This window comes from Sciurus carolinensis, chromosome 5, assembly GCF_902686445.1.
Source record: "Sciurus carolinensis chromosome 5, mSciCar1.2, whole genome shotgun sequence".
NCBI classification, from domain to species: Eukaryota; Metazoa; Chordata; class Mammalia; order Rodentia; family Sciuridae; genus Sciurus; species Sciurus carolinensis.
In genome coordinates this window covers 127513723-127528497 of record NC_062217.1, presented here as the reverse complement: position 1 = coordinate 127528497, position 14775 = coordinate 127513723, and the positions used below count along the sequence as shown (strand labels likewise).

At 40.7% G+C, this 14775-nt stretch overlaps 1 protein-coding gene across 27 annotated transcripts in view; it reads left to right on the top strand.

Annotated features, from left to right (window-relative positions):
- The window catches only part of Kcnma1 (potassium calcium-activated channel subfamily M alpha 1), a 723575-nt gene that overhangs the window by 679051 nt on the left and 29749 nt on the right, over positions 1-14775 (top strand). For 14 of the 27 annotated variants that reach the window (XM_047552142.1, XM_047552141.1, XM_047552154.1 and 11 more), the window contains 2 exons: positions 2933-3046; positions 7470-7600. In XM_047552142.1, coding sequence (XP_047408098.1) covers positions 2933-3046; positions 7470-7600 — 245 coding nt within the window. Of the gene's footprint in view, positions 1-2932; positions 3047-3779; positions 3861-7469; positions 7601-14775 lie in introns of all 27 variants that reach the window. The other 13 variants (XM_047552140.1, XM_047552139.1, XM_047552148.1 and 10 more) reach the window with 1 other exon arrangement.

The window sequence follows — 14775 nt, the reverse complement described above, 5'->3', positions numbered from 1 at the left end:
ATCAGAGGCCTGGACACAATTGAGACCAGCCCCTTTGTCAGTGGAGAAGATGCCATTATTTGGCATCAAAGGCCAGATTGCCTCCTGCCTTTAGATGGAAGGCACCTGAGTTTCCCTTCTTTCCAAGGTCACTGAGGGAATCTGAGAGAGTTGTGACACTTCAGACCAGAATTATCTCATATGAAGGCCCCAAGGAAAAAAAAATAATGTTAGTAAATTCTGTTCATCTTTAACAAAACTCTGCATGAGAGAAAAAGGGAAAATCTATTTTTTATTGTGCTGCTATTGTCTTTTGATTTTAAAAATGTGTTATTAGAAAAGTAGAAATACAAGCCAACCCATTACTACTGCTGAAGTTTTCTTGCCAATAAAAGCACCCTGCTCTTGGGGTCAGGTATGGGGAGAGACAGACCTTCAACGGAGGGATATCTTTGGACACCCACCATGGTTTGTCAGTTGCAGATGCTAATGGAACCAGGCTTGGTGACTGAAGGGGAAAATGGAATATGAAAGCAAAATGAAAGAGGCCTATGAAGCAAGCATGTCATTTCTAAATGAAGGTTTCATGCAAAGGAATTGAGTCTTTTCACAGCTGAAAATGGAATCTTTAAATAAGATAAAATAAAAGGATGCTTTGGCTTGTTGCATATTCTGTAATGAAATACAGTTTTCCTAATACCGTGTGACCTGCATTTCTCCCTGCTCTATGGGTGCTATTCCTTGACGTACAAACCCGTATTTTCTCAAGTCAGCATTTGATGATGGATGTCAAAATACAGGCCATGTATTATGCATATAGCATTACCGATTTAAGGTGTTTACTTGTCAAGTTGAAGAAATTCAAAAACGTCACATCCACTGAATCTGCACAGCTGTCACTTGCAGTTTTTCATGCTTTTGAATGAAACTTCTGATGAAAACAGTTTAGTTTTCCCCTTCACTATTCTAGGGGAAGAAAACAGCTAGCATTTAAAATGCATGTTCTTGGTTATGAGGTTGGCTGAAAACACACCTTCCAAAGTTCAGGAAGATGGACACTATACTGTCATTCAAAATGACCCTGTTCACAGCATATTAGTCTAAAGAATAAGATTAAGTGCAATTAGGGAATGGATACTAAATAAAACTTTTCTTCCTGAAAGTTTGGCACTTGATAGGAAATTGATACACAAGAAAACAGCACATAAAAAAGTTCTTTTATATTTTCCTGGCATTTCATGCATATGTACCTCCTCCAAACAACAGGCAATTATTGAGCACCTGTCATTTTTGCTCCCGATTCATGCATAGCCAAAATGCCAGATTCAGCCCAATCCTGTCACATTACTGGAGAGTGAGTCAGAAATCTGGTCACATAATCTATTTGAGTTTTATCCCTGGAAATGTAGCAAATGACTTTGTACCTATAAGTCCCTAATTCATGAATAAGTATATGTGGTAATCCACCAAGGACAAAATGAAACCAAAGTCAATGTGAACACATGCCTGTCTCCCCAGGTAGGGTAACAAATCATGTCTCATATCCAAGTGGAAAAATAAATTTTCAACAAGTGAATGTATGAGGCAAGTAAGTTTCTTGTGTTTATAGTTCTCTATGGATGTCCTTTGAGGTAGTCACTGGACTTATCTGAGATCCTTTCTTATTCTAACTAAATCTGAAGTTATGATTGATCCAAGCTCATGTACTCAGGTCTTGGGCCTGAGACCCAAGGAAGCCCAAACTGCAAAACCATAAACCAAGCAGTCTGCTTCCTAGGTTTCCTGTGCCCACATCTGCCTTATGATTTTGGTGTTAGACCCTCTGAGAAATTCAGTGGATCTGCAGTGAACAAATGGCAAATATATCAGTCAGGAGGATTTTAGAAAATTCTTTCTCAATTTGGCTTAAACAAAAGTAATTTATTTTACTTTGTGCATATGTGTGTAAAAATATTATTATTATTACACAGTATGTGTAAGCATGTGAAAAAGAGAAACAGAAAGAAAAGGGAAACTGGGTGTGTGTTTGAAATCTCATATATTAAGAAACTGAGTTAGGGTGATTCCAGGGTAATCACCTCAGGAACTCAAAGACAGTTCTATTACTCATTTCAGCCAATATCATGAAGTTACTTTGGTATTCAGCAGGTGTTCATCCTAGTTGCAAGATCCAGAAACTGGAGGCAGTTAAAATGGTGTCCAGTATATTAAAAGAAAATCTCTTCTTTTTAAGAGCAAGGAAGCAATTCTTTAAAGGCCCAGTGAAGATTTCCTTTACCTTCCATTGGTCAGAACTGTGTCAAAACCTGAGCCAATCACTCACTGGCAGGAAGATAAGCAGTCACTTGGTTTAAGATAACAGGATAGGTTAGTGCTGGGGTTATGAAAACAGTAACAAACAAGTTGCAGTGGTTTAAAACAACCCAGCTTTGAATTTCCCTTGGACAGAATGCTTTGTGGGTCTGGGCAACTGTCCAGGGCTGCTGTCTGGACTTGACCTCCGTAGTAACCTGTGCCCCCACAGTTGTCACGGCCTGGGAATAGAAAGACTGCAAGTCAAATACTTGTACCAGAAGTGATCTGCATTGCTCTGTTTACTTGTCATGGGCCAGAGCCTTTCATATGTCATATGATCCTCCCTAATTCCAAGGAGACAGAGATCAATCTTTCTATGTATCAGAAAGGAGAGGGGATTGAAATCTGTAAGCAGGACAAATCTTTAGTGTAGTCTGGATTTTTAGTGAACAATCAAAGTGACTTAGATTTACAATGGTTTCCTACTTTATCCTTCTAAAATATTACCCTTCCAAGTTTATCCTGGTAGTGCTAATTGTTGACCTGTAAGTAAGGCATAAGCTATGTTTTGGGGGTTGTATATGTAAACTGTACTCTCATTATTTCCAAATTTTCCATTTCTCTGATTTTTCTTCCTCCTCTTTTTTCTTGCCACTAGGATTCACACCTCCAGGAATGGACAGATCCTCTCCAGATAACAGCCCAGTGCACGGGATGTTACGCCAGCCGTCCATCACCACTGGGGTCAACATCCCCATCATCACTGAACTAGGTGGGGATCATTGTCACCTCTAGGGGGAAGTTTTTTGTCCTTTCTTCCAGACCACTCAGGATATAAGGATGTTGGCCTGCCTTTTACCCTTTCAGCCTCTTAATGGGTTTTGTGGCTGGGTGGTTGGAGAGGGGCAGGGGTAGAAATATGGCAGATTACCTGAAGGAAAATCTGATCTATCTTTCCTCTGAGATGAATAGATGATTTCCTTCATGCTGTTCACTGTTTTCAAAGGAGCATGAGATGACAGCTTTGAGATCAGGGCATATATTTGGGAAGGGGGAAGAAAGGAGGAAAGATTTACTCTCCAAATTCTTTCTTATAAATTTTCTTATAAAGCACCTCTTTTGAGCATTCTGTCTCCAAAGCTTCCAAAATCAGAACCCTCCTCTGATGCAACTCTGCATTTGACCTATCCTAGTTGAACATCTCAACCAAAAACCATTTGCAGAAAATGGTCACTCCGGTTCAAAAGATGATGGGATTTTTGAGGGGGGCCATCATCATTGGCCAATGGAATCCCACTCCTAACCTTTCCATGGCAGGTCCCTGCTACCATTTGTAATTTTGCAAAACTTAGGGGAGCGGCTCTTCCCCTAAGACATATGCAAACTGTCCATGGTCCTGGGTCCCTTTGCTTTAGAATGTTTCCTCTGTTATTCCCTCACTCTTTTCTTTTTCTGTACTTTCCTCCACTCCCTTTCCCTATCCCTTAAATGCCGTATCCAATTAGCTAAACCGGGCAAGTTGCCTTTGGTATCAGTCAATCAGGAAAAAAACAGTGGAACGCACATTCTAATGATAACTGAACTGGGTAAGAAGCGCTGTTTTCCTTGACATCAGTATCTCCTTTTGTTCTGTTCGTGGTGTTTCCAACTATCATTGGCTTGTTTTTTATTTCACTGGCTGTAACAGAAAGGCTACCCCATGGCACTGCTTTGAATGTGTTTTATTCGTGGCTCTGGTTGGAATCGACTGTCTTGTTCTGGCCTTTCTTAATGATTTTTTCCCCACACAGCATCAGTAAACCTTTGATCACACCCATCTGACCTGGCAGTTGTTTCCAAAGCATTTTTGCTCTAATTCATTTTCTGTGGCCCAAGCCTTTTTATTTTCTACCCCCACATGTGCCCCTGTTCTCCTGCCTTCTCCCTATCTTCCTCTTCCAACACTCTGTCAGTTTGACTGACACATCTTCATAGCTCTCAGAGGAAGTCAAAGGAGAAATATAAAAATTTTAAGATAAGAAACCTAAGACAGTGCTTCCCTCCAGCTGTTTATTTTCCTTTATTCTGACTTTATTTGCCTTTTTTCCCCTACTAGGCCCTTTCTCAGAAGCTCTGGTTCTGAAGCCATAAAAGCAGCTGGTTCCTAGGGGACCCTTCCTTACTAAAGCCAGATTTCAAGAAGGGTGCAGAAGAGGAGGTTAGCGACCCAGCACTTTGACCCCACCCTCCTGGCCCCAGAGCCCTCTCTGGGAGGTTCACGGTGGATTCATCCAGAAGATAAAGGCCTCTGGTCATGACTGCATTTGTCAGGCCCTTCCACAGTTGCCCATGACTTGGTTAATAACTCCATGAAGGGCACCCATCAGCAGCAGGTCTCAGAACTGGGGATTGATCTTCTAAATAGAGACAGGGAAAGTGCCACTCGGCAGAGGAGTCGATGGAGAGGTGGGAGCACCTGCCTTCAGATGACTCACAAACGAAATGTACACTCCATTTTCTTGGCCCCAAAATATATTTCAAAATAAGAGAGTAAGGCTTTTAACACAGTAATCTTGTTTGTGAGGTGTCTAGAAACCAGGGAATAAATTGTCCACCATTCAGCACTGCATTATTAGAGCCGTAGCTATTTATCAGGCCAAACTCACTCAGGTCAAGGAGTACCACACTATTTTCTGTTTCCAGCCATAGGAGAGGTGTCTTTTTCATGTTTAGCGTACTTGGCTAAAAAGCCTAAGTTTCTAGATTGCTCTTTTTAGAATGGAAGGACCATAAGAGACCCAGAGAGCTCATGTGGCCCAGATTTCTGGTTGGAAAATTCATTCAGACATTTCCATCTCAGCAGCAACATTTCAAAAACATCAGTGCCAGAAATTTCTCTTTCTCTTTGGCCTTCACATGCTGCTAACTAAGTGGGATATCCTGATTTGTGATTAGTGGAAGAGAAAAGAAAGAGTTTTGTGCTGTAAATCTGATGCAGCAAATTCAGGTATTCAGTAAACAAAACTGACTCTCAGAGGAAATCAGCGAAGACATATTAAAGTCCTTCCCTCACCAGATTTCTTCTTTGGATGCAGAGAGCTTTCTAAACTGTGACCCACAGATATATTTTGGACTATTGGAAAACAAAATTATAACAAATCTGGTTTTAAAATCTGAATTGGCTTATTTACAATTCTAGAATGGGCAGTAGATCACAATGGTTTAGACTGCTGAACCCCACTATAAGGACAGGCTATATTTGCAGCCAGAGAAGTGACATAGGGAACACAAAAGAAAAGTTTTGAGACCACTGATTGGGTATTGGTGGTTTCTGTCTTCTTTGGATCTGGATTGAAGATTTGGTCACTAGAAATTGGCTGACACTCAGCTACTTGTTAAAATAATAAGCTTCAGTCTGTTTACGCATCATGTTAGGTTACAGCTCACTGTGTATGGAAACACCTTTAGGCAAAACTTAAAACATGCATGGAAGCAGCTTTAGGCCAAACTTAATTCAATTTAACAGGACAAGTGGAGAGAGATGAAGAAAATCTACCATTTGAAGGATCCATGAGCAAGCCTTTAGTGTCTTGAGAGAGGCAGAGGGAAGCTAGGCATTTTCAAAATGCAGTGGGTTGATAGACATTTAATGTGAGAAAGAAGAAAGGTGGCAATCATGAGAGCATCCTCCATGTATCTAGTGCACAGCCTGATCCAAATGTTGAGTCAACTCACCAGGCAGGATCTCATATGAACTTCTTGCTAACCTCACGAGAGGGCTGCTATATGACTTGTCCACTTTTCAGAAAGAGAACCTAAAGTATAGGCTCATGAAATGATTTGGCCAAGGAATTTGGTGACAGAGTCTGACAAAGTCCAGTTTTCAGAACCTGGGTTTTGGACTTTTACCCAATACCCTGTAACTCATGTGTGTACTTCTAAGACAATTCGGGGCCCAAATGCAATGAACTTTGGGAAACAGAGCAAAGATTTCCCCCCATTAGTCTTTCTGTAGGGAAAAAACAGCATCATTTAAAAACAATTACAAGTCTAGCCTTTTAGCCTATCATCATTTATTTTGCCTCATGCAATAAACAAAAGTTGTGCTTTTATTTTAAGAAAAGTTATCAAGCAAGTTACTTTAAAAAATTAAAACAATAATTCTATGAAAGAGAATATCTGCTGATCCATTTAAAAAAGGAATCAGGGAAAGGAAACCTCATCTGTTCTCTCCCTTAAAAGCACAATAATTATTCCAGAAATCACAAGTGCCCCTCTCCCCATCCCACACTTTTCCCCTATTACTTGCTCTGCAAAAGTGATAATTTCTGAAGCCAAGATGGGAATGGAAATTAATTTGTCACTTAATTTTTAATAAGTTAAAGACATCTGAGTGACACAACTAATCAGTCTGCACGTGTGTGCGGGAGGAGTCCTTGAGGAATCCTCAGATGGAGATGAAATAGCAGCCAGGGCTGTATCTGCTTAAGTGGAAACACGGAGAAGATTGAGCTGTTGAGAAGGGAAAGGGAGAACGTGGGTGTAGCCTTGCAACTCAGAGAAAGTCGTTGTCAGCAAGCAGTGGGGGCGGGGGGCGGGGGCAGGGATGCATCCCACCTGGGGGTTCCTGGGGATTCAGCAGGGCCTGTTGAGTATGGATCTGGATTCAGAGCCCAAGGGCACCAGCACCACCCAGGGCAATCCCCAGGGCAGGCTGTAGGTTATGCCTGAGGATGAATTGCTTGCTGTTTGCTTTGCTCTGCTCCCAGACCATTGCTTTTTCCTCTGAATATGTTGCTTTTTTTTTTTTTTTTTTTTCTTTGTGGCTAAACTTACCGTGCCAGCATGGCTGCTCATCACTGAAATATGTCCCTCTCTCAAAGGACTTGGCTACCAAGAAACACTCCAGGGTGTTCTGGGGTCATGATTCTGAAACTATACCAAAGGACTGGCCAGCAGTATCTACTAGTCCTCCAGCAGACTGCCGTGGAGCAAGTCTGCTTGATCTCATTGCTCTCCAGGTCGTGGAAGTTTAAACTGTCCCATAGGAGCAGTCCATTGAGTCCAACTGTCCCCCCAGAGATCCATCCACAGCTTCCCATGCTTTTGTTTTCTTTTCAGTGACACAGTGTTTCTACACCAGTCACCTGGTCTCTCTAGGCTTTGCTACCTGTGTAGGGTCTTCAGTGCTAATTCTTTTCTTATGCTTTTTCTAGTGAATGATACTAACGTTCAGTTTTTGGACCAAGATGATGACGATGACCCCGACACAGAACTGTACCTCACACAGCCCTTTGCTTGTGGGACAGCATTTGCCGTCAGTGTCCTGGACTCGCTCATGAGTGCGGTGAGTTGCCTAGTTCCCTCCTCCCTAGTCAGTGAGTGGAAGATGCACCAGTGAACTACCTACCTCCCATGTAGGAAGCTGGAGTTGCAGCTACTGCGGGGAGCAAAGCTTCATGAAGTTTACAGTCCAGAGGAAGTACCAACCATAATCAATGGGTCACACAGCAGTACATTCCTCAAAGTGCAGGGAAGGCTATGACCTAGTCTTGGGGATGAGAGCAAGATTCCCCAAGGAAGTGATACATATTTTATCACCAAGATCTGAACATAAAGAGAAAAGATTTTTCTGGGAAGTATTCCCCAAAAGGAGAACAGAAGCAAATGCATAAGCTTAATGGTAGTGGGGAAAATGACTGTCTCAAAGAGGACACAGAAAGGCGGAGAGCTGAACCACTTTGAGGAAGAACTGGGGAAGATAAACCAAGATTAGACCTAAGGACCTTGAAATCATTTTCAATGTTTTGGTCTTTTCTTAAGAGCAATGAGGAGGTGTTGAAGTGTTTAAAATTAGAGAGTGATGTAATCAGATTTGTGTCTCGAGGGCCATGGCCTTGGTTGGTCTGTGGAGCATGACTCAGAGGGGCCAAGATGGTAGCAGGAATTCCAAGTATGAAACCATCATAGCTTGGACTAGAGTAAAGATGGTAGAGATGGGGAAGGGGGATGGATTTAAGTATCATTTGTTAGTAATATTGATAAGATTTGGGAATACAATGAACATGAACAGAAAGTAGAGAGGACAGTGGGTCAAGAGTAACTCTTAAGAAAGTAGTCCTTGGGTGAAGACCAGCCATGAGAGCAAGGCTTGGCTGGATCCCATCTCTGCAGGGATGACTAACAGAGGGGGCAGGCTGGCTGATAGATCCAAAATTTTTTTAAATAGCTTGATGTATCAGATTGTCAAGGCATTTGTTGTCTTACTTCTGCAACTTAAAATAAATAACAATTTAAAAAATAGATCCCAGCTTAATGGAGCCCTCTTTCACTGCAAAGGCAAAAGCAGATATTTAGAATGGGTCATAACCTGGGTATCATGAAGTGCTACCACTGAGGGTCCACTATGTAGAAAATCCTCTCTATTTTGGAGTCATCAAATTCACCATTTGTGAAAATGCAGACATAGGCTGGATAAAAACTGACCTTTGGAGAATCCATGTAAAAGAGGTTTATTGAACACATTAAAACCATAAATGTAACTCAGAGATTTTTATACACATACATTTCTTAAACTACTCAAGAAGGTTTTTCTCTTGAATGTGTTAAACAACTGATATGCTAATTATGCATTATTCTCATCTATTCATTAGAGCTAATCCCAGAAGGACCTCTATTTGAGGAAAGAAAAAACAGAGCTTTTAAAGACTAATTTAGATTATTCTATATTCCTGAATGCAGTTCAACTGCAAACATATCTTGGTTAAAAATCAGAATTATGGATTTAAAAATAATTAAGAAACAGCATTCATCTGAATTAAGTTTTACTGGGCTTTATGCCATGCCATTGCTTTCCAAGCCAACAAGGAGAAAAATACAGTCCCTAGAGAAGGGCATTTCTTGAGGCTCCTAACCTAGCCTGATGATACTGGGGCTCACCTTTCTACCTGCTGGTGATGTTGGACTCAGTTTGGACCAACTCTTTGAGCAGGCCAGAAGGAATGATAGAAGCTACAGGACATGCTTAATAGAGTACTAGATTCTGTGTAGCAGGCCTCACATTCTCCAAATCCAGCTTCAAATGGACTTTAGTAATTCATCTCTTTAAAAATGTCCCTTGAATTCTGATCCTGTTTAGAGAGTTTTTAGAATACTATTCTGAGAGATGATTCAGCTGTTTTTTACAGTAGATTTTTTTTTTTAATTTACAATATATTAGAATTTTTAAAACTTCGTATTTATTTAATTAGTTGTTTATACATATCAGATATTTAGTGTGTTCTGAGCAGGACCAGCTAACTAATCTGCAGTTTACCTTTTCATAAATTATTAAGAATTTCAAAATGGTGGCAGCAGAGTATTAAACCAAGTGAGAGCCCCTTCTGAACACAGATCCTGTGCAATTCACAAGTCAAATACCCATGGAATACCCTGGACTCAGCTCTAGTTCCAAGGAATGCAATTGGATTAAGCAGTAGAGAACTTCTACATAGCCCAAGGGGCATATGGTGGCCATGGCATGGTGGTGGACGCACTTCTGGATTTGACTTGCACAGCTCTCTATTACATCAGTAGGGCTTAAGTGTTGATATAAGACATATTTAACTTGTCTATGATAGTGACTTTTCAAATAATTTGTCAAAATGCATATTCAGTTATTCCAGACCATGTTTATATTGTCTAGGATGAACAAGTTCCATAGTGACACCTTGGATTGGGTCTAGTTCAATAGATTCAATCAGATCTAGACTTCTTGATAAGGCATTACCTGTGATTTCTTTGCATTTCACTCCAACACTAATTTATGGACTAATTTATGGACTCAGTTGGCAGGAATATAAATGAAGAAATGAGACTCACTTTCTGAAACAGCAGGAGCAGCCAGAAGTGAGCTTGCATCTCAGGCATTGCTCGCAAGCATCATCACGACTTCCACGCCAATCTTCGTAGATGCTGACGAGCTCCTCTTTCCTGTATGCCTCCCATATTGCCAGTTCAGCATGTGTCTGAACATTCTCTGCATATTGACCCTTGTGACTCACCTGCTGCTGTTCACTGCTTCATTGGTTAAAATAATAGGGTTTTGATTCATCATGGGCATTCCCGGAACAGATAGGGGTGTTACAGATGTGACCTTGTGACTTCATCCTACAAATCAATGGCAGAAACCCACTAAGAGAAGGAATAGTTGTGCTTATGAGTATAGGCCTCCAAGAAGGGATCACTACATTTTCAGGATGGTCCCAGCTTGCTCTCTGTCTCTTTGTCTGTCTCTTTTGTCTGTCTGTCTGTCTGTCTCTCTCTCTCTCTCTCTCATACACACTAGATGAAAAGAAGCCTGTTTTCAGATCTGAAACTAGCATATGTGTATTTAGATTTTCTCTCCAGTTAGCTACTACTTTCTTCTAACCTCAACCCCAACTTCAGTTTTATTAGGACTCTCTAGAAGGAGAACATGGACTCAAGGGGCATATTGGATGCAGACCCCAGCACCACCATTTGCTGGGTGTGCAACCTGAACCTCTCTGTGCCTCAGTTTTCTCATCTTTAAAGTGGGGACAATAAACATACTATGCCATAGGGTTGTGAGATGAGCAGGGATCGAGATTGTAAAGTGGTTAGCATATCACTTAGTACATGGCAAGCTCTCCAAGTATTTATCCCTGTTACTGTTCATCTGTTGACTCATTGAGCACATAGTTAATGGCAAGAATTGTTCCCCATGCTGAGGATTCAGTAAAAGAAGAATGACACAGATCCTGCCCTCCTGTCATTTAAACTCTCCTGAGAGCAGGCTAAGCAAAGGATAGTGACTATGTGAGGGAATAAATTAACAATGTCACATTAGGAAAATACATTTGCAGTACATGAAATAGTTTGAAGACTGTGGCACTGGGTCATGAATTATGTCTTACAGCTTCTGGTTCCAGCTTGCCAGCAGCCCTCAGAAATCCTTTCCACTGTTTGGGACTTAGTTGGAGCCAATAGTTAAATGAGAATGATATTAACAACCCATTAGAATTTTAATTGGATAAGGACAAGTGTATGTGAAAGTCTTTCACTGAGCAGACATATGTAACTATAAAGACATAGACTTATTATACATATATTTATTTTTATATATATGAATATTTGTATATATATACAATAATATTCATTTTCTCTCTCTCTTTCTCTCTCTCTCTCTCTCTCTCTCTCTCACACACACACACACACACACACACACACACACTCACCCATATCTTAGAATGATGAGATTTGGAAGCAAAGTGTGTAGATGAGTCAAGAGTGTCCAGAAGAAACATTTCCATATTCTCATCTCTACTCTCAGAGAGCTGGCCTCTGTTTTCCAGAAATAACTGAACTTAAGTTAGTAAGACTGGAAGAGGTGACCACCTGGACAATGGGTTCACATGACTTACTGCCTAAACTTTATTTTCATTAAGGGCCAAGCCCTTGACGAGCTTGCTGTCAACCCAAGCTAACCCAGCCCCATGTGATTTCAGAGACATAAGCCAATTACTATTCCATGGCCCTACTTCCTACACTTTACTCTAGAGCTTCCATTTCTCTTGCTCACAGGAAGCAGATAGAGTGTCCATGGTCATGCCAAGACAGGCAGGACAAGCATCCATGTTGGGTCTAAGTGGTAAATGCAGGGATGTTCTGCTGGACTCGAGAACATACCCCTGCTATCACGTCAGGCCAGGCAAGCCCAGGATAGGAAAAAATAATCCAATAGTTCTCATCTCTCAAGAAAGAAAAATACTAAAAATAAAAATCCACACCATGAAAACTAGCAAATATAAAAAATGGCAGCTATGACATGGAAAATGACAATTTTAGAGCAATTATAAACGAAAGGCAGAGTGCCATTAAAGTTAAGGCAATGTTATTAAAAGATGTGTTAATTTTCAGTTAAATTTTCTATAAAAGACCAATTAGTTTAAAAGACTTGACAGCATTAACTGTGAAACATAAGCTCCGGTAATTATACTTTAAAAAAATAAAAAGAAGAAGATGCTTAAGCGTGGTGGAGACGCACGCACAGAGTGGTGGCGTGGAGCAGGCTAGATGGCGGTGCAGGCTCAGCTTTCCTTGTTGAAATCCCCTGATCCTTGTCACAGCCTCTCCTGGTTTCTTGTCTCCTTATGGGACCTCAGAATCACCCGGCTTTAGAAGGCAGGGGGACCACACACCAGATCTGAGCCAGTCCTGTGTCAGAGAGAGAACACAAAGACACCGGGAGAGGGCACTTGCTAAATTGGTTGCATTGCTAGTTAATTATTCTTTTTATAAGCTGTCATTTATTACTAGTTGTATATCAGAAGTTACCCAATTGCTCATTTAACACTACTCAATAAACTACCGTTTCATATTTTCTTTTTTCATCAACTATTACGTGGTCAGCAATCCGAAACATAGAAAAGTAAAGTGACTTTCCCATTGTCGTAGGTATGGAATGGCAAAGGAGGGATTAAATATCAGGCCACTTGATTCTGAAGTCTGTACTCTTAACCAGGCTGTCATGTGGCCCAACATGGGAAAAAAAAAAAAAAAAAGAAAAGAAAAAAAGACTTCCCTGGGCAGGTGTGGAACTGTGACCTTGGCAGTGGGAAAAGGGACTCCCATATTCTTTAGACTATGAGAGCCCTGACTGTGGGCACTGAGGGGACTCTAACTCAGCTTTCTCATGCTCCCTGACACCCTTATAGCACAGAAATAGTCATTGTGAAGGGTCTTTGGGAGCTAATCCTGCAAGGATTGGAGATTCTGTGCAAGAGTCTCTCATAAGGCTTCTTGCACAGGGACATGGTCCGTGGTGAGGTGTGGCAAAGTCTGGCCAAGTCTGGAGGTACAAACTATAATGGCAGGAACTGCAATTATAGCTCTTGGTGGAGTGCTTTCCTGGTATGTGTGAGGCACTGGGTTCCATCTTCAGCACTACAGAAAAATAAACAAATAAAATAAAGGTGTTGTGTCCATCTACAACTAAAAAAATTTTTATAAAAAGCTTAGGAGACAAAGGATCACACCTACACATGACAAGTCTCCGTTCAAAGTTTTCTATTTCTTTAATTCTAACATTTCTGTTAACTCAGAAAAGAATTGTGCCATTGAGTCAGGGGAGTTGTAGAGAGTTTTGTTCAGCCTAGAAAACCTTCCACAGGAGTAGTCTTCAATAATGAACATTTGAAATCCTAGCACCTGGCTCATCCTGACACTGAAACAGCCACTTCCTGTGGAGAAAGCACCAAAATGGTACTTAATCCTAGACTGCTGAATGTTCTGTGCAGTGGCCCCTCACCCCAAGCCCATAAAGAAATTTGTGCCCTCCAATGGAACCAAATCAACACCCCTTTTCAGGGAAGGCATTGTCTTTGCACCAAATTGTAAGATCACAGAGACCCTAATACATGTTCTGAGCACAACTATGTGCCATGTTCAAAGAACTCTGCATTTGAATCTTGGCCTCCAAACAGGAGCAAGAGTGTTTTTGCAGACAAAAACATCACTACTCTCTGTATTTGCAGATTGTCCTGCCTTGCCCCCTGATGCCTGCAGGAAAAAAAATGAAGGAAAGTCACCTGAAAGGCAGTGCAAGTTCAGAGGGCAGAAAATTGGACTGAGTTGTGAGCCCTCCCAGAGTTATACAGGCATTAATGAGAGCCAGCGACCAACTTTCAAATGGCACCTGTTGATGGGCAGTTTCGAAAGCAAAGCACTCTTTCAGTTGTACACTATTTCAGACAAGTCAAGGCCTAGGGATTAGTAGGCGTCCAATAATTGTGGGGACTGATCAAAAAAGATAATGCTGTCTCAGAAGAACTCATTTCAACACAGAAAGGGAAGCACCCTAAAAGTTTGACAAAACAGTACCCTTCCAGTAGAACTTTGAGACTTCTTTCTTTCTTTCTCTTTGTTATTTTTAGTTATACATAATAGTAGAATATATTTTGACATATCAAACATACATAGAGTATAACTTCCCATTCTTGTGGTTGTACATGATGTCAAGCTACATTGGTTATGTATTCATATATGACCATAAGAAAGTTATGCCCTATTTATTCTACTGTCTTTCCTATTCCCATCTCCCTTCCTTTCCCTTTGTGAGACTTATTTCAATAGAGAATTTCCAGTGTTCTTTGTTTTAAAAGCATGGACTGTGATTCCTTAGAAAAGGTATTCACACTCCTTATAGAAAATTTGGAAAGCATAAGAACTTGTAAAGAAGAAAATTTAAAATTTAAGTGAGCCATGTTCCCACCACCAAAGATAAAACATGTTTAATATATTGGTGTATTTACTTCCAGATGGATAGATAAATATGGACTCTTCCAGTTTTTTATCTTGGTTCTTTCATTCCTCTTTGTTTAATGTGTTGTCCAGATATTATATCACATCATATGCTTAGGTGTCAGAATTTGCAAATCTCCATAGGCCTTCATGAAACCTCATTTTTTTGGATGTACCAGAATCTATTACTCTATTGTTAGGTATTTAGCTTTTTAAAAAAAA